General features: G+C 42.4%; 1 protein-coding gene and 1 long non-coding RNA gene across 5 annotated transcripts in view; one reads left to right on the forward strand and one right to left on the reverse strand.

The window, feature by feature from the left end:
- The window catches only part of LOC140918352 (uncharacterized), a 31,221-nt gene extending 30,262 nt beyond the window's left edge, over nt 1-959 (reverse strand). For both annotated transcript variants that reach the window (XR_012161154.1, XR_012161155.1), the window contains exon 1: nt 24-959. This is a non-coding gene — a long non-coding RNA (uncharacterized lncRNA). The remainder of the gene's footprint in view (nt 1-23) is intronic.
- USP7 (ubiquitin specific peptidase 7) overlaps nt 1-26,225 on the forward strand; it is a 138,409-nt gene that overhangs the window by 36,023 nt on the left and 76,161 nt on the right. For 2 of the 3 annotated variants that reach the window (XM_073362480.1, XM_073362482.1), the window contains exon 1: nt 137-889. The exons of the other annotated variant lie outside the window; for it this stretch is intronic. In XM_073362480.1, the coding sequence (XP_073218581.1) occupies nt 814-889 (76 nt within the window). In that variant the 5' untranslated portion in view covers nt 137-813. Of the gene's footprint in view, nt 1-136; nt 890-26,225 lie in introns of those variants that run through there. 3 annotated transcript variants of the gene reach the window in all.

Genomic DNA, 26,225 nt, shown 5'->3' on the forward strand with positions numbered 1-26,225 from the left:
CTGGGAAGAGAGGGGCCTCTCACCGGCAGATGGGTCCCTAGCAAAGGGCTCCGCTGAGAGCAGCCTCTCCCGGGCAGAGGAAGCGGGCGGTGCAGCGCGTCCATCCGGATGGAGCCCTTGTAACTCCTCCTCTCCTCTCCGCTCCAGCCTCCTGTGGCGGCGGCGGCCCGGCGCTGTTCCCCCTCCCCGGCTGGCTGAGCGCCGCTGCCCCCCATGCGGATGTGACATTTCACGGCGCTACCGCGGCCGCCATTTTGAGAGAGACAGAGAGAGGCAGAGAGAAGCCCTGGCGCCTGCTACGCTCCCCATAGAGGCGGCGGCGGCAGCAGCGGCTGAGCAGCAGCAGCGAGCCGGGCGCAGGCAGCAGGGAGGCCTGCAGGCCGGGAGCAGGGCCCCAGCCTCGAGCGAGCGGCTTCCTGGGGAGCCGGGGGCCCGCGGCGCCTCCCCGACTCTCACCGCAGCAGGGATACCCGGCCGGGGAGGGGGAAGCGCCGGGCCCTAACTCCGGATCTCCCGGCCCCGGAGGAAGCCGCCGCCCCCGGCCGGTTCCTCCTCCCCACCCCCTTCCCCCGACCGGGTGCCGCCGCCGAGATTGGGCGAATAGCGAGCAAATACGTGCGCGTCTCGCTGCCTCCTCCGGCCGCCCGCTCCCTGCCCGCCGGAGCCCAGCCGGAGCCCCCCGAGGCTGGTGCCCAGGCCCCGCCGCTGCCCAGGCCCCGCCGCCCCTCCGCCCCCTGCCCTCCCAACACAGGCCTGCAGCCCCCTGCAGGAAAGGCCCAGGCCGCCGCCGCGGAGCCACAGCCCCAGCCCGACATGAACCACCACCAGCAGCAGCACCAGAAGCCCGGGGAGCAGCAGCTGAGCGAGCCCGAGGACATGGAGATGGAAGGTAAAGAGCGGCTGGAGCAGGCGACGCAGGCGGCCCCGCTCCCCTGAAGGCGCCCGGAGACCCTGGCTCGCCCCCCATTCCCTTTACTCACTGTCCCCCGCGCCCCTGCTCCAAACTCTCTGGTTCCCAGGAATCCGCTCCAGGCTTCTTCCCTACCTAACACGCCCCCTTACCCGTCTCCGGTCCCCTCTTCTACCCCACAACCCACCCCTCTTCCCGGAGCCGCCGCGGGGAATGGAGCAGTGCTGATGGCCTGGCCTCGGGCCGGGGAGAGACCTGGAAATATCCCCCCGGGGCGGGGTGGGGGTGTTACCTGCACTTCTCGAGTGAAAGGGAGAATGGGGGAAAGTTTAGGGTTTGGAAAGTATGGCTGAAGAGCCTCCAGCGTCTGTGTGCCTGGGGCTGAGATACACCAGGGGGTCAGATTTTAGGGTGCGACCCTTAAACGAATATCTTAATTCAGGGAGGAGAGATTGGGGTTCATAGCTGACGTATGGCTGAGGGTGGGGCCCGGGGCCTCTCGAAAAGGGGGTGCATTCTTCGGAGGGCCGGGTATTCCTGGCTGTAGTGCAGGGTTTGCTTTGGTGGGCTGCCGTGACACTCGGGCTGGTCTGTGCTCTGGAAATGGGGTTTAATGGTGGGAGGATGTCTTTTTTTTTTTGGTGAGGAGGGATGTTTAGCACTCTCACCCTGTGTGGATGGGAGCATGTGGCGGTCCAAGGGCCCAGTCAATGGGGGGGTGGGCTCGCCAGTAAAACCTCGGCTGAGTTAGGACTCATCCAGTGTAGACAGTGGGGTTCGCTGTAGGTAAAGGAGGGGCTGGGGATTCGGCTGGAAAGGGGGCTGTGCTCCCGGAGGTGCGTGACCCTAAAGTGGAAGCTTTCCTCCTAGGACTAGGAGAAGGATTATTTTTAAGGGGGGTGGGGGTGCTGATTCAAGGGTATGGGTAGGCGAGGGAGGGGTTCCTAGTAGCGTTGCAGCTATGACTCCTGAATGTGCTGCTGGAGCAAGCATGGAGGCGGGTGGTGGGAAGGTTTGTTTTTCTCTCGGTTGATTATTTTCCCCGTAGGTGAGCGATGAACGGTGGGTCATGGGGCCTAGCTATGGATGGTTTTACGGGTTGCTTTCTCAGGGTAGACCTTAGTAATGCCTCTCCCAGCTCTGTTTTCCCCCGAGTGGATCCGGCTCCTGTATTTCTGCAGCCGCCTGCCCGCCCCCCTCTTCTGTGTTGTTGACTCTGAGAGCCGCGCGGCAGGGTTTTGCCTTGCAGCCCTTCCATTGTATCTGCACACAGCCTGCCACGCGAGATGCTCGCCATTTTTAATTGGGGCACTGATCTGAGGTTTATTTACAAAAAATGCATCAGGACGGGGCCTAGCATGGGGTTCTGTGGCATTGTGTAGCACTTACCTATTCATGGGACCCTGATCCTGCACCGTCATGCCATTGCCCAGGAGAGTGTTTTGGAGGGGGAGGTTACTACGTTCAGTCTTGCTCTTTACCCCAGACCAGTACCCTCCAATGGTCTTGTTTGGGATAAAGTCAGTTGTACTTTTTTATTAATCGTGTTTTTTTTTTTATCTAAGGTATGAAGCTTTTAATTTGACTTGTTTCTACAGTAGAAAGTGTGTAAATACCTTATCAGAAACAAATAATGAATTCCAGCTGTAACTACCCTCCACTATTTGTATTGTTTATATTAATGGATTTTTGTCTTGCTGATCAAAAATATGAATTCACCTCAGTATTAAAAGGTGTCAATCATTATGAATGCAGGTATTCAAATCAACAAGAACAATGACCATCAAAGGCCTATTTAGTTATGAAATATGCAACAATTGTAGCAAATTTAGAATCTTCTACAACCAATCATGGGTTTGTACTATGATTAATAAAGCCATTTTACTGAAAGTTGGTCGTAGTCACTACTCACTATGTTTAATGATGAGAAGGGCATTCCGTGAAACCCCTCTTTTTTAAAACCTAAGACTTTAGTGCACAATATGATAGATGAAGCACATGTGTGCTATTTCAGTGACTGGCATTGTTTAAAAAGAACCCCAAAACCTGTCCCCAAATTGCCATATATGGATTAGATTTTTTTCATTGTAACCTCAAGAGACACATGTATGAGGTGAATTGGTTTAAAAAAATACCTGTTCACACTTATTTGTATGTATGCATAAACATAATGTCTTGTGTATAATGAGTTTTCCAGCAGAATGTACCATAGCCTCCAGCTATCAGCCTTGCTTTCAATATTTATTTCTAGTCCTTTAGAGTATTGACAGTGTTTAATGGTTCTCAGATTTTTATGGGCTTGATCCTGTAATGCACTGGGCACTCTGTGGGGTGCTGAGTACTTTCAAATCCCATTAAAGTCAGTGAATGTTAACGGTGTTGCAGAGTTGAGTTCTATAAGCAGAGAGAACACAACTCTTTACAGGTAAGCCTAAGCCTCTTGGTGATCCCAACAATTTTACATTAAGCATTCCCACTTAAAAATTGTATGGATGTATCCCAATTTTGAAATCTCAATGCTCAATTCCAGAAATCTATTCAAGCCCTCATAGGCTGGTAAAATTCACACTAATGGTTCAAAATGATCATATGGACACATTAATCTGTTTGAGAATTTGTTTGCACTAATGGAAAGCTTAACAGAGTTTAGATTCTATACCTTTTTGGAGTGTTTGATTTTCATGAGAAATTAGTTTAGGTGCACTAGATCATTTAATCTAGACTCTTGTTCCCTTTCTACTGAAAGACATGTAATTGCTTATATGTGTTCCCTTATTTTACTGTAGAGAACTGTGTTCAACTTTCTAATGTATGGATGTAGATACTTTCCTGAGAAGAGATAAATTGTCTTTGGAAATTGATAAATTATTTAATAAAACATAGCTTTCAAATCTGACACTATTTTATGCATGTTAAATGCCATTCTCCATTGAGAGATCAGATTAGATTTAGGAGGTATGTGAAGAATGTATGATGGAAAACTGAATGCACATCTTGACTTTTGAATTTTGTGAAGCCGTCTCACTTATTTGCTGTGCAGCTACACTGTACAGTTTCAAATGAGCAGAATTACAAACAAAACTATTGAATCAGTGGAATTACGTTCTGCCAGTTTGAATGTGACACTTTGTGGATACCTGTCCCTGTTTCTTTCTTTTGCTTTTGTGATCCAGTTGACTCTGTTCTCTTCCTTGAACATCTTGTAGCCCATAAAGTGTAAATATCAGAAACAGTAGACATCCAGGAAGATCAGATTGTAAAAAGAAATACTAAGAAAAGACTTTTTTACATTTTAGTTAGGAAAGAGGTGTAATTTAGTCAGCAGGTATGGAAGTGGCAGCAACAGGGTTTGAAAAGGAGTAGGTATTTATGGGGCCGTATGCTGTGCAATCTACCCTATTTGCCATGTTATATTGAACAGAATAATGTATTATGAGTTGGCTTCATTATACACGTTCTTGACGCATATGGTGGTTGACATTTTTAACCCTATTTATTGTGATACAATATAGTTCCTTGCTGAGTTTACATTTTAAATATAGGATTTATATGGAAAGGTAAAAATAATGCTATTCAGTAAATGCTGACCTTTTCTGTGTACTTATTGTAAGGTCAGCAAATAGTGTTTGTGTAGTATATGCAGCTTGGCTTGTCATTTAAAAAAAACAGTGCTTTTCAGTTGCACTCCAAATGAGACTTGCTGTACTAAATTCTAGGAAAGTTTCGTAAAATCATATAACAAAGGAAAATCTGGGGTCCTGATGTGACTCCTATATAACTTGCTTCCAAGGTAAATTGTATTAAGATCTAGGCATATTCAAAGCACTTGATGCTTTTATATAATCTATATAGTGCTTTTACCACTTCCCTTAAGAGACTATTTCACAGCCTAATTGATCTAGAAGGTGTTCCTGATGTAGTTTACATTTCCTTTTATTAATTTCTGCCCATTACCCTTAGTTATACTCCTGCATGTCATAGAAAGTACATTTATCTCGATTATGGTACCCTCCTTAATTCTGTTTAGTCAATTCCAATTGACCACTTTTAATTTTTCCTAATATGTCAATTTCTCTAACTTTCTGGTCATTTTTTGTTGCTTTTCTCAGAACTTTTTCATATCTGTCTGTTTTGAAGTGCCCAAAACTGAATCTAGTATTCCATGTGGGTTCACACCAGAGTCATTAACAAAGAGCAGGGAGGGAAAAATTTACTGTGAAAAGTTGCATCTGCATATGAAACCTAAAATTGCACTTTTTGCAGTATTATCCCATTGCAAGTTCATGTCTAACTTTCTGGTAACTATCATACCTTGATTTCTGCAGTATTTCTTAGGTTTGTTTTATAAACTGTGTTTCTTATGTTTTTTCTCATGGTTTAGCTTGCTTTTTTCAAAGTTATATCACATTTTATTTTTTACCTATTTTTCTAATATTTACCTCCCTTTAACTTTTTTGACCTCATGAGTGTTCTCAACTCCTCACAATATAATATCTACATAGATACTTAATGTAGTGTTCATTCGACATCAGAAAATATACTTTGTGAAATACAGATGATAGTGAAAATGTCATGGAATTCTCTTTTTGTCTGTGTGGTGGTCCTTGTCTCTGTTGAAGCCAAAGAATAATTTCTTTTGGAATCCTACATAATAACCTTATTTTTATAGATGGAGAGGACTGAGTGGAACTGTTTCTGAGGCTCGTCAGCTCTGCCCTTTAATTAATTTAAAAGAGCCAGTTCAAGACTCCCGTCTTTTTGTGTCCCCTCCCCCTCTATCTCTTGTACTACTCCCAGCTTGGTAGTGATAAACTCAGGTTATAAGCTTGATCTACGTCTCTGAGTTTATGGACATTAAATTTAGCTTGTGAACATGGGTATCTTACATATCCAAGTTTCTCATATCTTACATATCCTCCTCCCGCCCCTCCCTTTTGACATTTTTCTCTGAGATGGGGGATGGTTGAATAAGATGGGATATACATGATGGAAGGGAGCAGACTATAAAGTGAAATTAGTCTGGAGGCTTAATGGCAGTGTATCCAGTAAAGAACACAGCTTAGTCTATTGTTCCCCCTCAACAGCAACATTTAGGGCCCTTCTTGAGGCAACCTACTTGGCTCCAGGAAAGGAGTATGTGTGTTGTATCACTCTCAGATGACCACTTCATGCTGGCTGAGGGAAGTATATCCAAGGTCTTTTCCCAGAGGATGGATATAGGACCTCAACATCTGGGCAGTAAAATGGGATAGAGTTGGATTCAGGAATCCTCCAGGGAAGGAAAAAGGGAAAAAACTAAGACATTGTGGGCTGAGAAATAAAATGTGCAAAATCTGGGGAGGCAGATGAAAGACTAAGAGAAGTGAACAGCTTAATTTTAAAGGGTGAAGGAGGACATTTTCAAAAACTCAGATTTACCTTTTTCATCCCCTCTTCCCAGTTAAGTGTGTGTGGATCCACCATATCCAGAATAGGAATAAAATCTACTCCCTATCATTACTAGGGAACTATCCTAACATAACTAAAATAATCTGTGTAAAAGCACTGTAACCTTGTATATATTTGAAACTGAGATAGTCTTTGAGTCTGGCTTCACTAAATCAGTTTCATAGCTACAGAAAACTTATCACAAAGTAAATCTATGTAGTGCATCCAAACTGCAGCAGGTAAACCAGTTTAGCCAGAAGCCAGTACATGTTGCATGACATCATAGGATATTTGTAAGTGATTCGGGGTGTGTATGAGGGAAATACAGGGTTTAGAGCTTGTGACTTGTCATATTTCCTTATGTGTGTTGCCCATTTTTTAATCCTTCTTTACTTTTAAGTATTGTTTTCTATATATGGATGAAGAAAATGCTGATAACTTTAAAACTCCTTTGGGTTAGAATTATTGTTACCTAATTGTTTAGTTGAGAATTATTATTGACATATTTGTGTACTGCTGAAAATGTACTTGATGATTTGCAGGATGCAAAATTAATAACCCTTAGAAAACTTGTTTCTATCAAAAATATTTTTTTCCAAAGTTTCAGTCTGCACTAGATCTAGATTATCCTGTTACTGATAAACTTCTATAGTGAGGTGGGTTTGTTTCCCCGGAAGTTGGTTTGGACGAGAGCAGGGGGCAGGGCATGTTGAACAGTAAGTCAAGCTATTAAATAGATATGCTTGCTTTTAAAACTTTTTTGCTGGTTACTTATGTGGTTTATATAATGGTGAAATTGTTTCAGTAGTTTGAATGTGTTACTAGTAGCCAGTGTATTAATAAGTAAATGTATAAAGTAGTTTTGCAAGTTGGAGTTATTGCAACAGAATATACAGCTGTTGGTACATTGTTGTAATAGGCTTAGCTTTAACCCTTATGTATTGCATCTAAATTCCTTTATATTAACTAATTTGTATAGAAAACAAGCAATGCAACTTCAGAAGCTTTGAGGAAATTGACTGTTCTGAATGAGTTGCAAGCTTAAGGAAGAATGTTGAGCGTGAAGTGAATCTGTGCCATTTTTCTATTTGAAATTGCCATACCTATTTAGAAAGCTGCTTTGGTGAACTGGAAAAAGTTCAGCTTCAAAACAAGTAACAAACTTTAGGACTCTGTAAACACATTGCAAGAGAATATTGAGGCCTGGGGAAGGCAGTTTCTCCAATTACTTTGATCATACAGTGTCTGCAAAGGTGTTGGTTGTTTTTCAGAATATAAAAGCACTTTTAAAAATGGTTTTAATATCAAATTTCTTTTAAAGACTGTTTTATAGGTTCTATACATAAACATAAACATATGTATGCTATGGCTGCAGATTGTATAAAACAAAATGTAAATGTTTGGGACCACCTGCGCAAAAACTACTTCAAAACCAAACCAATTCAAGGCTAATTAGAATATATAAGTAAATATTCTTAAATTTTTATATTGGATCTGTATGTACTCAGTGTAGCATACCTTAATTTGTGTATTTAATTGACTTTTGAAAGATTCACCTAATGGTTACTCTAGGCATATGTAAATTAGAAATGCAAAGATTATTAAGAGATTATTCCTCACAAGTTTAATCATGGAGGATTAAACGAAAACAAACAAAATCACACTTAATACTCTAACTGTTCTCTGACATCTAAGAAAACAGGACTTCCAGTGTCTTTGAAAGTCTGAAGTCTTGGACTCTGTCAGACTAAGGGGCAAAATGAGTTCCATAGTGGAGGGCCCCTCAGAGTGTTGCCCTCAGCCTCCTGTTTAAACCAGGGGACTGAGTTCAAGCACTTCAGCTGATTCCTGCTACTGGCATAAAGAATGAAAGAGGCAGTCTTTCAAGAAGCTACGTCCCAAATCACTTAGGAGTTTGTACATTAAAACCAACACATTGAGTTGTGCCCAGAAATAAACTGTAGGCCGTGCACATCACAGTAATGTGCTCTTTGTGCAATACACCCTTGCGAGTGAGCTGACACATTTTGCATTAGCCAAAGTTTTACATGGTCTTCAGAAATACTACAAAAGATATTAACATCCTATAAGAAGCAATCATTTATTACTTGTTACAATGATAACTAGTTTGTTTCTCTGCACTTTATTTTCTGTGATGAGTTAGTTGTAGGAGGGAGAAATGAGGGGAAATAAAGGTTGTAAAAGAGCAGGGTTCTCCATGACAAAACTGGATTTTTCTTAAATTAGGGGATCAAATAAACTAATATAGAGTTCTTTCTGCACCACTACACCATAGGAAGCATTAAGAAGAAAAGGAAAATAGACAAGGGCTAATGTAGAAGGTCAGTGTATATGTTTCATTGATAACTCTGATTGCTGTACAATTAAGTTTGATCTCATAATAGTGGTTCTGCAAGATCAAAACTCACTGCAAAACAGTGGGTTTTGGGGGGAAAACTTCTGAATTTATCTGATCCAAAGTTCATTAAAGTCAATGGGAATTGTACACTTAATTTAAACAGGTTTTGGATCTCGCCCAAGTGTTAAGAAACAAAATCATATTGTGATTGCTCCTTGGATTAAAGAGGGCTTCATAGTGGAGTGCCCCAAAACACGAGTGCTAAGTATATTAATAGTTTAGTCAGTCTAGCAAGGAAGTGAGGTAAGAGGTATTGACAGATGTTTACAGAATTATGAAAGGTAAAGGGAAAAGTGATTCTTTCCTTTTTTTAACTGTTCTATAATAAAAGATCAATGGTTTATTCTACGAAATTAGTGCAGAAGTTGTTTATAAAACTCACTCCTAAAAAAAGACTATGGCTGAATTTTAGAAGGACTCAATAATTTTTATGACACACAGTAGTATTCATAGTCTGGTCCTGTATCTTATGCCACACTGTACACCTAGGTTATGGGACACTGACCTCTGCAAACTGTCTTCCTTGGCTGCTCTTTACTCCTGTACAATTAGGAAAATATCCCTTCGTTTTTTAAATTTAATTCTATTTTACATTAACCCTAAATATTTCATCTTTAATCTGTTGCAGATTTTTGTACCACAGTGCATGATGGTTACAAAAGAGGGAAAGGTTTTGAGATTCAGGTGGAGAACAGTTATTTTGTTAACCTAGAAAGGCATTCTGTTTATAGCAGCCAAGAGGCATTTGAGGATTTTGTTACTGGGGAAAGGATGTTGCGCTCTTTCCCGTTTTTGTTGGGAATAGAGGTAACTTTAAATCTTTCATGGGTAAAAAATAAAAAATAAAAAAATATGCTTTTGTGGGTAAAAAACACTTCTTCAGGTTGCATCTTTTTTTTTACCCACGAAAGCTTATGCCCAAATATATCTGTTAGTCTTTAAGGTGCCACCGGACTCCTTGTTGTTTTTGTGGATACAGACTAACACGACTACCCCCTGATACTTCAAAATCTTGATAACTGATGGGCCCAATACAGCCCATGCTAATATCTGACACTTCATCCAGCAACAATGAAGTAATTAATTAATTTAGTTGATATTTTTGCTAAATTGTCAGCAATAAAATAGTTAATAGCATGAGTGTTCTTGGTACACTTATGAGTTAGCGATACTGTTGGCTTGAAATGTAGTTGAAATTTCAAAAGATAAGTCAAAAGCAGTTTCAGCTACTACACCTACTTTTCAATTCCCCTACCAATTTTTTTGCTTTTGTAAAACACATTTTCCTGTTTTTGAGTTGTTGCTGTTTGGAAATCTCACACTGGCAGGGGAAACTAGTACCAGTTGTACAAGGCAAACAGTGAAACTGGCTATATACAATGTTTTCAGATGCACAAATTATTTTCTTATTGTAGAACAGAAATGGCAAGAGGTCCTGACTGAAGTAAAGAAACTAAAATGAAAATCCCTCCCCCCCAATTTTTGTTACTATAATCTTAGTATTGCTTGTAACATTAACGTATTTCAGACACAAGTACAACTTATATTGTCAGCATCTCTTAAAAATCCCATAATAATAAATGGGCAATTCATACCTCTCAGTTATTAATTCAAGCTGTCTGCAGACTCAGGGCATGGCTACGCTTGCAGATGTAGAGCGCTTTGAGTTAAACCCCCCTTCGGAGAGCACAGGCGGGAAAGCGCTGTAGTCTGTCCACACTGACAGCTGGAAGTGCATTGGCGTGGCCACATCTGCGGCACTTGCAGCGGCATTGGGAGTGGTGCATTATGGGCAGCTATCCCACAGAGCACCTCTTCCTATTGTGGTGCTGTGGCTTGTGGGAAGGGGGCAGGGCTGCAGGGCATTCTGGGTCCTGTCCCAACGCGCTCTGATGCATCGGTTCGCATCCCAGCAATCCCTGTACTTCCGTTCACATTTGGTGCCATCTTTCAAAGTTTTTTGTACTGCACAGTCTGTCTTCCCTTTCGGTCTGCTGGAATGGAGCCTGAACTGCTGAGGAGTATGCTGACGAGTTTTGCCAGCACGTCACATTTGGCAGTCGAGTTATTCCTTATGATCCAAAGTGACAGCGAGTACTCCGATTATATCGACTCGAGTAACACAAATGAAACGAGTTTGCTTGTGGCATTCACTGACATTCTCATCACTGTGGAATGCCACTTTTGGGCTCGGGAAACAAGTATTGAGTGGTGGGATCACATCATCATGCAAGTCGAGGAAGATGAGCAGTGGCTGCAGAACTTTCGAATGAAAAAAGCCACTTTCATGGGACTGTGTGATGAGCTCGCCCCTACCCTGCTTTGCAAGGACATGAGATTGAGAGCTGCCCTGACGGTGGAGACGCGGGTGGCTATTGCAGTCTGGAAGCTGACAACTCCAGACAGCTACCGATCAGTCGCTAGCCAGTTTGGAGTGGGAAAGTCGACAGTTGTAATCGTGTTGATGCAAGTTTGCAGGGTCATTAATCTCATCCTGCTCAGAAGAACCGTGACTCTGAGTATTGTGCATGACATTGTGGATGGCTTTGCACAAACGGGTTTCCCTAAGAGTGGAGGGGCGATAGATGGCACGCATATTCCAATTCTGGCACCAGCCCACCTAGCCTCCGAGTATATTAATCGGAAAGGGTATTTCTCTATGGTTCTCCAGGCGCTTGTGGATCACCATGGGCGTTTCATTGATATTAATGCAGGCTGGCCTGGAAAGGTGCACGATGCACGCATTTTTCGGAACACTGGCCTGTTCAGGAAGCTGCAAGCCGGGACTTTTTTCCCAGACCAGAAGATCACAGTAGGGGAAGTTGAAATGCCCTTTGTGAGCCTTGGAGACCCCGCTTACCCTTTAATGCCATGGCTCATGAAACCCTACCCAGGGAGCTTTGACAGCAGCAAGGAGCGGTTCAACAACAGGCTGAGCCGGTGCAGAATGACCATGGAGTTTGCTTTTGGCCGTTTAAAGGGCCAATAGCACTCTCTGTATGGGAAGCTGGACCTGGCCGATGATGGCATCCCCACGGTTATATCTGCGTGCTGTACCCTCCATAACATTTGTGAAGGGAAGGGTGAACAATTCACTCAGGCATAGAACTCGGAGGTTCAACACCTGGAGGCTGAATTTGAACAGCCAGAGAGCAGGGCTATTAGAGGGGCCCAGCGCGGGGCTGCAAGGATTAGGGATGCCTTGAGAGAGCAATTTGAGGCTGAAAGCCACCAGTAATGTTTGGTGCCCTGCATGGGAGTGAAGTGCAGTGGTTCCAATGTTAGTAGTGTTTGCTACGCTGACTTGCAGTGCCTGTTTCTTTCCTGGGCTAAGGTATCTTTTACTTTATGCAAAAATAAAGAATATTTTCAAAGCCAAAAAATCCATTTATTGAAAAGAAACACAACTGCTTGGGAAACAGAAAGGGCAAGGGGGTGGAGTGGGGAACGGTACAATCACAGATTCGCGTATGTCCTGTTCTCATACTCAGCCTTCCTGTCTGGAGTGCTGTGCAATGAGTGCTGCACTTCAGGACGGCGAAACTGCATGATGATGGGGGTTGAGAGCAGTGGGTAAGGGTCGTAGTTTTCAGGGCTGGGTGGTGAAGCTACAGGTGTTGGAGGCAGCTGGTGGCAGTAAGAACCCGGATGTTGGGGAAAGTGGGTTGGAGGTGACATGGGGGCACAAGGGAAAGAGTTTTGGGACAAGGGCTGCGCGGGGGTGGGGGGTGGGTGCGGTAGTGCTTCACCTGCATGGCTACAAGTGCCTGGATCGAGTTCGCTTGGTGCTCCATGATGCTGATCAGCCGATCCGTGCTTTGCTGCTGGAGCACCGCGCTTTTGTGCTGGCGCTCCTCGTTCTGCTGGTGGATCCTCCTTTCCCTGTCCCGCCACTCCTGCACTTTTCGATTTTCATTACTTGAATGCTGCATTATTTCATGCAACATGTCTCCCTTGCTTTTACATGGCCTCTTCCTGATTCTTCGGAGTCTTTTGGCCGGTGATAACACGGACGGCTGAGATCTCAAAGTTGTACCTGTAAAGGCAAAATGCAACACTGAACAGAGGCAGCATTGTTCACACCAGACAGAGCAATGATTCCCCCATACTTAAGGGCAAGCACAGTCTACACAATAGTATAATTTGCCCATCCCAAAGCGAGTGCACATAACCCACGGGAGCCCCAAAACGGTGAGTAAGCACAGGGTCAAATGTGACTGACTGTTTCACGGCTGTACTGTTCTCTGGGTTTCTGTGCCTTGGGAAGAACCAACAGCGGCAGGGGGTCCTTATACTGAACACTGTCCCCACATTTTCCACAGGAGTTCATCCTGGAAGATATCTCGCTGCTGAGGGTGACCTGGGAAGCAAGGGAGGGTCTTCTACTGCAATGGGGCTTCCGCCCTGGCCAATATGCAGCTTGCCTATGTGCAGCAATGGTCCCCCTGCCCCTCATGGCACAGTGGCCCAGACAAGTTAGCCTGACTGGGACAAGGACCACAGTGGCTCTCCGGAGAAATCTGTGCAAGCACATTACCCAAGTTCTGGATGAGACCTTTGAAGACATCACTGAGGCCGATTACAGCGATGTGCAAGAGCAAATCAATGCCCTATTCCACATGTAGACATGCATGAAGCCCTAACCCTCCTCGCCCCAAGAGCCCGCACCAAATAACTTCCTTCCCAAAATAAAAGCCGCTTACCGGGAACCTCTTCTGGTGTTCGTCCTCCCCAAGTACCGGCTGCTGCGACTGGCTACCTTCCTCCTGGCTGCATGCATCTAGGGTGTCCTCCTCCGCCTCATCACCCTTGCTCCCGCTTTGCTGCTGCTCCTCCTGCCTTGTTGCACTGAGCTCTGAAGTGTCCATGGTGGTCTTCGGAAGGTGGGGTCGCCCCCCCAAGTATTGCGTCCAGCTCTTCGTAAAAACGGCAGGTCGCCGGGGCAGGACTGGAGCAGCTGTTTGCCTTGCAGGTTTTGCGGTAGGCATTCTGCAGCTCCTTCACTTTAATCCTGCACTGCAGTGCGTCCCGGTCATGGCCCCTTTCCATCATGTCCCTTGATATCTGCCCAAAGGTATTGTAATTCCTATGGCTGGAGCACAGCTGGGACTGGACAGCTTCCTCCCCCCAAACGCTGATGAGATCCAGCATCTTGCCATTGCTCCATCCTGGGGATCGCCTGGCGCGTGGAGGCATGGTCACATGGAAAGATTCGCTGAGAGCACTCCATGCCTGGCTGAGCAAACAGGAAGGGGATTTTCATCAGACCCACCCAGAGAATTCAAAGGGTGGGTCTGATGGTTGGTCACCTGAGGGCAGGGCAGTAGAGTTCAAAGTGATGACCAGAGTGGCTAGAACAGGCATTGTGGGACACTTCTGGAGGCCGATCAGAGTGCACTAACAGACCAGTGCATCCACACTGGCACCGCTGCGCTCCAGTGGGGGCGCAGCAAACGTTATTCCACTCACCGAAGTGGAGTACCAGGAACGCTCTAGCCGCGGAGTCAGAGTGCTCTACGTGCCTTGCCAGTGTGGATGGGTAGTGAGCTAATGCGTCCGGGGCTCCTTTAATGTGCTCTAACTCGCAAGTGTAGCCAAGCTCTCAGGGAGACATCAGATTTACATTTGTTTCACATTTTGAAAGCAATCATAAGATCTAGAGGGGTTTTTTCCTGAAATCTTAGATTCTGAAGCATAATTGCGCACCAGAAGAAGCAGTTGTATGGCGATTTAGCTGCTGCATGAGATGCTGTTTGTTCATCTGCAAACTGAGATAAGAGTAGTCAGATATTGTGCTTCAAGGTGTAAGCTAATTCCCTTCAGAGATTGGGATGGATTTTTCACCTCTTGTTCCATTTATTGTGCACAATATTGTATAATTGATTAGTGACATTATGAGGTATCTTCATATTTCTGTGAAGCATCAGATGCCACATGAACTGGTGTTTTAGTCAAGGTTTCAGAGTAGCAGCCGTGTTCGTCTGTATCTGCAAAAAGAAAAGGAGTACTTATGGCACCTTAGAGACTAACAAACCTACATGCCTCCAGCTTTCATCCAGACCACACCAGACGATCCATTGTATCGTAGAGCTTGGCTGTAGACAACCTCATTTGCTCCAACCCCTCAGACAGAGACAAACACCTACAACATCTCTATCAAGTGTTCTTACAACTACAATACCCACCTGCTGCAGTGAAGAAACAGATTGACAGAGCCAGAAGAGTACCCAGAAGTCACCTACTACAGGACAGGCCCAACAAAGAAAATAACAGAATGCCACTAGCCATCACCTTCAGCCCCCAACTAAAACCTCTCCAACGCATCATCAAGGATCTACAACCTATCCTGAAGGACGGCCCATCACTCTCACAGATCTTGGGAGACAGGCCAGTCCTTGCTTACAGACAGCCCCCCAACCTGAAGCAAATACTCACCAGCAACCACACACCACACAAGAGAACTACTAACCCAGGAACGTATCCTTGCAACAAAGCCCATTGCCAACTGTGTCCACATATCTATTCAGGGGACACCATCATAGGGCCTAATCACATCAGCCACACTATCAGAGGCTCGCTCACCTGCACATCTACCAATGTGATCTATACCATCATGTGCCAGCAATGCCCCTCTGCCATGTACATTCGTCAAACTGGACAGTCTCTATGTAAAAGAATAAATGGACACAAATCAGACATCAAGAATTATAACATTCAAAAACCAGTCGGAGAACACTTCAGTCTCTTTGGTCACTCGATTACAGACCTAAAAGTGGCAATTCTTCAACAAAAAACTTCAAAAACAGACTCCAACGAGAGACTGCTGACTTGGAATTAATTTGCAAACTGGATACAATTAACTTAGGCTTGAATAAAGACTGAGAGTGGATGTGTCATTACACAAAGTAAAACTATTTCTCCATGTTTATTCTCTCCCCCCCCCCCCATTCCTCACACGTTCTGTCAACTGCTGGAAATGGCCCACCTTGATCATCACTACAAAAATAGTTTCTCCCCACCCCCCCACCGCCACCCCTGCTCTCCTGCTGGTGATAGCTCACCTTACCTGATTCCTCTTGTTACAGTGTGTATGGTAACACCCATTATTTCATGTTCTCTGTGTATATAAAATCTCCCCACTGTGTTTTCCACTGCATGCATCTGATGAAGTGAGCTGTAGCTCACAAAAGCTTATGCTCAAATAAATTTGTTAGTCTCTAAGGTGCCACAAGTACTCCTTTTCTTGTTTTATTCAAAGAATGCATTAGAGCAAAAATATTTGGCTGTTCACATTATTTTGGGTGTGTGTGTATTAGCAGCAAATTGTGCATTTTCCTCACTTTTTATTTATATCTGTTGGGAACAATTGGAATAATGAAAAGGAGTACTTGTGGCACCTTAGAGATTAACCAATTTATTTGAGCATAACCTTTTGTGAGCTACAGCTCACTTCATCAGATGAATACTGTGGAAAGTGTAGCATCCGATGAAGTGAGCTGTAGCTCACGAAAGCTTATGCTCAAATAAATTGGTTAGTCTCTAAGGTGCCACAAGTACTCCTTTTCTTTTTGCGAATACAGACTAACACGGCTGTTACTCTGAAAATTGGAATAAATGATATTTCACTGTTTAGTCTTCTGTTTCTCCTTGTTCAGGCCTCTCCTCTTCCCAGCTTGGTTATTGTTCCTCACATTCACGCTTCATTCTGGCTTTCAACTTCTTGGATTTCCATCCTTGGTCCCAAAAACAAACTAGAACAATGCCTGGCCAAGTAAATGAAGGACAAATAGCAAGAACATATATTCCCAGGCAGGTAGTAATTATAAGGAGATATTTTTAAAAAACATGGTAACTGGGAATTAAAAATGGGAAAGGACAGATGAACTAATCTGTACAAAGCCAAAAACTGGAACTATTTGATGCAGAAGCATGTTCTAAAAATAAAAACAAGTCAATATAGGATATTTGGTAAAATTTGTACATTTTCAAATTTACAGCCTCAGTAAGTTATAAATGTGAAGATATTCCCCTCACCACCACAAATGTTGCCTTGTTTACTTTTGAAAGATTGTCATCAGATTTGAAATGTTATGCATTTACCTGGTGTCTTTTTAAACCAATTGTCTATTCTATTAATGTTTCAACCCATTTTACTCACCCAGACTTCGGAGATTATTGGGCTTTGGTTTGCAATCCATGAGTTGGTCATGACCTCCTTATTTTTGAAGCTTAGTGGAGAGACATGGGATTTGTTCTTGACAGAGACTATATGCAGTGGTGTTCTAGCTGTGTTGATCTCAAGATTTTAGAGGGTCAGGGTGGATGAGATGATATCTTTTATTGCACTAACTTCTGTCAGTGAGAGAGAAGCTTTCGAGTTTACGCAGAGTTCTTCTTGGGGTCTGGGAAATGTAGTCGGAGTGCCACAACTAAATACAAGGTAGAACAGATTTGTTTAGCACATGTAGTTAACACATATTCAGGGTGAATTGTTAACTGGTCATTTCACTTTGAATGGTTCCTTGAAATATGCGTTAACTACTTATGCTAAACAACCTTTCCACTTTGTATTTAGCTACAACTTTCTGACTATGGCTTTGTCTACACTGGAACTTTATTAGCAAAACTTTTTTGTCATTGAGGGGTGTTAAAAAAACAAAAAACAAAAAAAAAACAACCCCACCTCCAAGCGACAAAAGTTTTACCGACAAAAAGCGCCAGTGTGAACGGCGCTTTGTTGGCAGGAGCCCTCTCCTCCCAACAAAGCTGCTGCCGCTCGTGTGGGATGGAAGTTTTTTGTCGGCAGGAGAGCTCTCTCCTGCTGACAAACAGCAGCTAGGTTGCACACCTTTTAGCAGCACGGCTGTAGCAGCACAGCCATGTCGCTAAAAGCTGCATGGTGTAGACAAAGTGTATGCACCTGAAGAAGAGCTCTGTGTAAGCTTGAAAGATTGTCTCTCTCACTGATAAAGGTTGGTCCAATAGACGATATTACTTCACCCTCTCCCCCATTGGTAGAGACTATCAGTGCCTCCCTTAAGAGAGGACAAAGTTTTGGCGTTCCGCTAATGAACAGATGTTAGACCCATGCTGAAGAAACCATTTCCTCAAGAAACTCAAGCAGCCTTTGGGCAGGTCTAAACTTAAAACGCTGAAGTGGTGCCGCTGTAGCACTTCAGTGAAGACGCTGCTATGCCGATGGGAGATTTTTTCCCCATCGCATAGTTAATCCACCTCCATCAGAGGAAGTAGCTGTGAAGAAGCCCACCTCTCGACATAGCACTGTCTACAGTATACCGTACCTCTCAACGTAACACTGTCTACACCAGTGGTCTCCAAACTTTTTGGCTCACGAACCCCAGGGTGAAGACTAGAAGACCTGCCGCAGACGCGCCGCCGATGGAAGAATACCGGAAGACCTGCCGCAAGCGGGCCGCCAGAGGGGAACACCAGCCGTGGACATGCGGAGCTGCCACCGAAGAAAAAAAATGGCGGAATGCCGTCCGGTGGCGCTCCTGCTGCCGCACACCCCGTGGGATCATCTCGCGCACCCCAGTTTGGAGACCACTGGTCTACACTGTGGCTTAGGTCAATATACTGCGTCATTCAGGGGTGTGGATTTTTCACACCCATGAGCGATGTAGTTATGCCAATGTAAGTTTATAGTGTCAACCTGGCCTTTGGTACCATGAACCATGAGGTATTAACATGAATGCGGTCCCTGGCAGGGGTAGACAGTCTTGTGTAAGTGGCCCTGTTTTGTTCGTATTATGAATCTTTTTCCTGTAATTAATATATGAACCCATGGCATTTTTGCTAAATATGTGTTACAAACTGAAAGAATAAATAAAATAGAGAGACACTACAACATCTTAGGAAAGGAGTAGAACTTCGAATTTTAGGAAGTGTGTCTAGCAAAAAAGTGTACTTATGGCCCTGTTGACCTAGTTCCAAGAAACACATTAGAAAACGGCTATCTAACACAATTTCAGCTACATGTTGAATCAGTGAAACTGTCCTAACGTTAAAAAAATATATAATTTAATGCTGTTTGAATGCACACCATTTCTGTAAAACAAATCCTGGAACAGATCAGCCTCTTGAAATCTTTATTTCCCATTTCAATTCCTTTTTGCAGCAGGACTTTGCAGTATCCAAATATAGCCTTTTCTTTTTATACTGTGAAGACTCACTCACACATATTAAGCGTAGGTACTTCGGTTTGTTTTTATGTAAATATTTTAATCTGGAGTCATTATCCCTAATTCTAATCTAGATATTCCCTTCTTTTCCATCTGGGTGTCCAAGCTAGCTTCTTTTTTGATATTCTCAGTCTTCACAGGCATAGTGAGTAAAATCCCAAGGTCACTTTCAAACTTGATTCTGTTGCATGCTAGAACTTTATTCTGTCAGCTAGGCCATCTGGCTAGCTTAATAGATTCTAGTTTAAAAAAAGATCCACTGGTTTATGAAATATCTTGGACCACACACAGTGTCTGAGGCTATTGATGAAAAAGGTTAACTTTAAATTACATTCAGCCCTGGCACACTGGAAGATTTATATGTGTGTGAGAAATCTCAACATGTCTTTTTAAAAAAAAAAAAAAAAAAAAAAAAAAAAAGGCACCATAAAGTCCACTTTTAAAACTGTTAGTATCATGTTCTGAGACCAGATGGTGGAATTGAAAATTGGCTCAGTACTTTCATAAGGTGCAAATAGCAAGTAAGCAGATCATTCAGTTATTGTGGCTTGATGTAAATATTAGCCAGAGATTATTTGACCTTATAGCTATTAATTATGATTCCTCCTTTTAGCAAACCTAGGAATGGATATTAATATGTGTTAGCTACATTAACCAGCAAAGCAAAGGACTGGTCCACAGCGGAAATATCCCTAACTGTATGAAGATATATGTTGAAAGTAGATATACGTTTGTGTTCTTTGATGTGTCAGTTATAATTAATCTTTATATAAGAAAAGTTTTAAGAACAGATCCAGTTGTTGAATTAATTTATACCATCGAGATGCATTTGTTATGGAAAATTAGCTGCCACTTAAATATTTTTAAGCTGTTTTTTGGGGATGCATAAGAAAGCTTTGATTTTTTTTTTTAATATCCTGTTCATAAATTATATTTTTGAGGGGGCGTGTAAATCCAGTAACTTGTCTCTGTGGCGTAGGTTACAATTTTTAATTCAATATTATAATCAGAAGTTTGAAAACATTTGGTTCCCATTAAAAACAATCACTTGATTAAAAATTATTTGCCAAGTGATGGCTATTAACAAAAGTTATTCTCAGTGGATATTATGTTTATATGTACATTTTAATCTTTTTTGGATAAACAGATTATTTAATCACTCAGTGCCATGTTTTATTTATCTTCTCTTAACCATCACAGTATCATTAACATGCATTTTGACACACTGGTGAAAAATGCCTCCTTTTGCTTGTCCAGGATGCTTTACCTATTCCTCTCAGAGGTGGATCGCCATGACTTGGAATTCTCAGTTTTGTCCTCCTCAGATTGGTTAGCTGTAACTCATACAGCCTTGAATTGAATGTAACCACTGCAAAAAGGCTTAAACCCTTACGGCACATGCTTCGTTAACAACGAAGTCTGATATATACAACACATCACACATGTATTTCATGAACTGCTCTGATTCCCCATTTATTTTGGAGCAGAGCTTGAAATCCATATCTTAATCTACAGGGTACTTAAATGAACTAGGACCTAGATACCTCAGAGAAGGCTTTACTGTCTGTGATTCCCTGTGCTTGCCTGCCTCCTTCCTAAGATGACAGTGCTCCACAGAGATGATGAAGCTGTATAGGCTGACATTCTGACTAATGAAAACTGGGAAACAGTATTGTTGGCAGTGGGATTTGTCAGTAGAGATCTGTTTGAGCCAAGCTAGTTTAGTGTTCAGATCAAGGTGTAGAACTTTTTTTTTCTTTCCCCCAATTAAAGCATTTCACTTAGAATGAATGCTCTTTTTTTTTTTTAAGTGTGTTTTTCCTTTAAATTCCTGCTCCTCACCTGGAGGTTAGAAAAAGACAAACCCTTTCTTGTTCTGGGTTTTTGTACTCTTTAATTTTGTGCAGTATGCCTGTTGCTATGTTATCTTTACTATACCAAAAAAACCTTAGATGTCCAACAAAATCCTCTTGCAAGATTCATTGGTCTATTTAATCTTAAAATGTATTAAGTTTTTGTACATTACTTTTGAGCATGTACATGCACTGTATTTTGTAAATGTTGATTGTGGTTGTTCAGGGGGGCATTGCAGAAGGATTCCTTCTAAAGCAGTATATAACTTTAACATAGTTAATACAGTGTAGGCATTGCTATTATTTAGCAATTGGTGTGTCACTTAATACATGGTACTTAACTCGAACAATCCCTAGGTACAGGGATCCTTACAGAGGAAAATGCTTCAGGAACACACAGTTCTTTTAGACATCAACTTACTGGATTTTACTTTGCACACATGTAGCTGGTTCTTTGAAAATGACTTTAAAGTGGGCTTTACATTCCAAGTTTGCCTGTATCGTTACAAAACTCAGAGTTCAAATGATCTTTTCCTTGCAATCCAAGGACAAAGATAAGTTCAAGATTACTAACCTTGGAAGCAAAGTTTGTAAAAATTGGCTCAGATCCTATGTCAGGATTAGTTAACAGATATATCTGTTTGTAGTTTTAGCATTGCCTGCTATTTCACTGTTACTGGCCTAATCTGTGACAAAGCGCTTTTGATTTTAGTTGGGTTCTCAACTGGAAGAAAATTGTCAGAAGGGCAGAAGATGGAAGGGTGAAACACACAAATCTTGTGGTTGGGAGTAGCACTAGGTGTGGGAGCCTGAGGCTGATGAGACTGGCTGCAAATACGTTCCATACATCATAGATGCTTCTCAGTAGGAATTTTTTCTTGATGTGGGAGGGAAATTAATGTAGCTACATAGATTCTGATTCTCTGTTAGTTTGAGTATAAAGTGTTAAACATAAGAGTAAGAGGAATTTTATTTCATTGTTAGCGTCCTTTATGTTATAGGATTTATAGGAAGTCCAATACTGTTTAAAACCAGGAATCCTGCTTTTTTGCCTCTTTCCTGCATGTCCATTAAGTTTTTAGTCTGTTTACCAAAAGACTCCTGTGCAGACACTGATACTTATGTATCTGTATTTATTAGTTAGTTGTGTCAGGATGCCAGGTCAGATTGCAGAGTGTAGTCTATAATATTTCCATATAAAAATGATTAATCAATCTGATTCTGCCTTCCATAATAATGGTTTTCAGGTATTCAGTATATTGTATTAATTAGGACTTGGTCATTAACTAGGAGTTACAAGAAAGCAGTAACTTACTTCAAAAAGAGCAGTTCCCCTGGATACCTATATTAATAGGTTGTTGAAAGGCCTTCGCATACAATTTATGTAAGAGTAAGGCCTGGTTTACACCTCAAACGTCGGTCAACCTAACTAATTCATTCGGGGCTGTGAAAAATTTCATGCCCTGAGCCATATGTAGGTTTACCAAATCCTCATTGTAGATACAGCTAGGTCAATAGAAGAATTCTTCTGGCAACCTAGCTACTGCCAATCAGGGGTGGATTTACTATCATGAGGGGAAAAACCTCTTCTGTCGCTGTAGTGAGTGTCTATGCTACATCTATGAAGCTGCAGCATTCAGTTCAGGATTACAGAACTAGTTTATAAGATGACTCAACTCACCATTCCTTTCTTCATAATCATGTCAGCTGTGCTCTAAAATTGGTTGTCAATAATTGGTATAGTTACACTACCAGGAGTCATTTTGCATCTATTGTTATTGGGCCAAGAAAATTTGTTTTAAACATGTTTATAAAGTGTCCTAAGAGAAGTAAATATCTTTAACCCAGTGTCTTTCAAAATGTGGGATGTATGCTCCAGGCTAACTGGATGGATGATAGACCTCTCAGTTATATTCCAAACTCTCAGCTTTCATTTACTAAAACAAAAAAAGCCTTTAGCTGTTACAGTTGCAAAGAAAACTTTCAAAGTGTGAAGCAAATGTAACTGGTCCAGAGAAATCTGCCTGAGTTTGGAGAGAGCTGTAGTCCTGAGTTGTGAACAACCCTGTTCACTTCAGTGCCAGTGATGACCCTTTAAATGTGAACTATTTCACTGTTCATCAAACCATGGCATAAAAAAGAGGGGAATACAATAGTATGGAGCTCCACACTAGCAGTTTTCAAAGGGCAAAAGGTTAGACTTTGTCTACACTGCACTTTTATTGGTAAAACTTTTGTTGTTGAGGGGTGTTACCCCCTCCCCTAAACCCCTCACCAAAAATGAAAAGCGCTGGTGTGGACAGTGCTTTGTGGGCAGTTGAGCTCTCCTACTGTCAAAGTTACCACCTCTCGTTGGGGGTGGATTTATTTTTGTCAGCGGGAGAGCTCTCTCCTGCTGACAAAGAGCTGCTATACTGCACACCTTTTAGCGGCGTGGCTATAGATTAAGATCTTGGAGATATATATAGATATATATTCTATCACCATTACCACAGTGTCTGAGTGCCACGCAATCTTTAATGTATTTCACTTCACAGCACCCCGCGAGGTGGGGAAAGTACTATTATCCCTGTTGGACATATGGTGAACTGAGACATGGAGGCTAAAGTGACTTGCCCCATATAACACAGAAAATCAGTAGCAGAGCAGGGAGTTGAGTCTGGGTGTTCCAAGTTCCAGATTAGTGACCTAACCATTGGACAGTCCTTCCTGAACATCAAGGTGAGATGATGGGAGGGTTGTGTGTGTGTGTGTGTGATTGGTTTTATATTCCTGAAGCACAGTGGCTCTCAAACTTTTGTACTGGTGACCCCTTTCACACAGCAAGTCTCTTGAGTACAACCCCCTTATAAATTAAGAACACTTTTTTTATATTTAACACTATTATAAATGCTGAAGGTGAAGCGGGGTTTGGGGTGGAGCGTGACAGCTCGTGACTGCCCCCTGAGGGGTCCCGACCCACAGTTTGAGAACCCCTGCTGAAGTAGGTGTAAGTTTCCAGAAATTTGAGAAACACTATTTAACAACGTGGCCACAACTTGTACTCGTGCAGAAGATGATCACTGATTTGACTAAACATTTACTCTTGTTTTGGACAAATGTATTGTCTTTGAAAGAAATAGATCTCATCTGGGAAAAGAAAAAAAGACCCTTATGTACATTTAGAGCCCAAGTCTGCCCTCAGATACGTAGATTTAACATCCAGTAAAGTCAACAGTGGGAATTGTGGTCATGTAACTGAGGGTAAATTTGGACTTGACTTTGATAAAATCCAACTGTTAATGTAAAATTCCACCTTCCAAAAATTGGGGCTTTTTGATATCAAATACCTTTTTACATCTCTTATTACAGTTGTCTGTTCCAGAAACAGAAATTCTGCAGCAACTCTGTTTTTTTTTGTTTTTTTTGTTTTTGTTTTTTTTTAAAGTAATGCAGACTCAGGATTGAAATAAATGCCTGAACATCATCTGTACAATGAGTGTTAAAAAACAGACTTCAGAGATTTAGGGTTTTCCTGAAAATCTTTCTATTATCTCTAGGTTGTCATACGTTACAAAACTAATTTTAGAGTTTTCTAACTTCAGATATTGGCCTTTGAAACATACATTGTTGTTCTTGAGTTTTGTGTGTTATGAAATTGATCTGTTGCTAACGGTCTGTGGGCGGTATTTGGTGTTTAAGTGCTAGTGTGTACAAGACCGTTTTCCAGCAAAGTTGCAAAATTTGTGATTGGGACTTGAGTAAAAAAGGATCTTAAATGTCCACTATGCCACTCTTATGGTACACTTTCCTAGTATGAACAAGGCTTAACAGCTTATACTGTAAGATGGGTTTAAAAGTGAGTAATACAGTTTGTACGTATGGTTCTCCAAGTATGAAACCATGCTACAACAATTACAAAATCTCTGGGATAAGTAACCTCAAAGACCATTTTGACTACACTCTGACAAATTACCGTTCCATAAATTAAGTAGTTCTCAAAGCAGTGTTATGTGGATGTGCTAAATATCTTTTGAAACCTGTTTCACTGAGTTTTGAAACCACATCCAGAACTCATTTAGTTTTAGAACTAGTATGTACAAATCTTAAATGTGAATTTCTTACCTCATTAATATGATGACATTTAGGGGGAGGGGTAGCTCAGTGGTTTGAGCATTGGCCTGCTAAACCCAGGGTTGTGAGTTCACTCCTTGAGGGGGCCATTTAAGGACTGGGGAAAAAATTGAGGATTGGTCCTTCTTTGAGGGGGGAGTTGGACTAAGATGACCTCCTGAGGTCCCTTGCAACCCTGATATTCTGTGATTCTATGAACTAAAATTATTTAATATAAGTATTGCTATTACTATTTAAATGCAAACCCTCCCCTGCTTATACTCATAGCAAATATCCAGGTATTATGCTTATTAATGTTTTGGGGTTACCTGTGTCAACTTGACAGTCCATTTGACATGACATAAGAAGGAAACAGATGACTGAACGCTCAAATAGCTGAATCTCTGATTACAAGGAATTCTGCTGATTCAGATAATCAAGATGTATGCTGTCCTTTTTAAATTTTAAAACAGTGGGGGAAATGGTGCAGCTTGATGGGGTTTAGTGGTTTTCAGTAATATCTTAGCAGCAGCAAGTCAGTATTACTTATTAAATAGCTTTCACTGGCTCTCTTTGGTTCTTATATGGCTATGTAATCAAATAAAATATAACAGTAGGGTTGACTTGGAAGGGAGAGAGAGTCACTGCATATCTTGTCACAGTTATAGTAGCCTTGCTCCTGGGTGGTATCAGTCTGTTTCTCCCTGTATCAGAAGGGTTCGCTCTTCCCCTTAAGTAACCTGCACTTGCTCTAGAACTTTGCCAAACTGGATAATGGTAGTTTGCTCTACCTAGCAATGGTTGTTGGGCAGAGCCTGGGTTTTGCTGTTGCAGAGGTAGGTCAATTATCTAGTAAAGCAGAGAGAACATAAGGAGGGATGTGGTACTGTAAAACGCATCACTTAGGGTGTTGTCTGTAGGCTGGGACTAAGTGCCTTGCCTTCAACTAAGGTATAATATCATTATCATCTTTGGAATGTTCACAGGCAAGACTTACGAGTAGTTAAACCTCTCCAATAGCCTTGCTGCTTTTATAGCTATATCTGAGAAGAGACATTAGTGCAAACCTAATAGTTGCCATGTAGGTCACAAGGCTTTTTTGTGTGTTTTTAGATGGTTAGTCCAAGCATGGTATTTCAGCTTCTATCACAGTGGTCCCTGAATTGTGGCGTGCAACCCTAAGGGGGGGCACTGAGGAACATTTGGGGGGAGATGCATTGCGGGGCCTGGTCCAGCCACCACAGAAGGTGGGGTGGGAGCTCCACCTAGCCCCACTCTGCCCCGAGATCAGCTCCACTTCCGGCCCCAGCTGCACCTCCACT

Source organism: Lepidochelys kempii, chromosome 10 (assembly GCF_965140265.1).
Source record: "Lepidochelys kempii isolate rLepKem1 chromosome 10, rLepKem1.hap2, whole genome shotgun sequence".
Taxonomy (NCBI): domain Eukaryota; kingdom Metazoa; phylum Chordata; order Testudines; family Cheloniidae; genus Lepidochelys; species Lepidochelys kempii.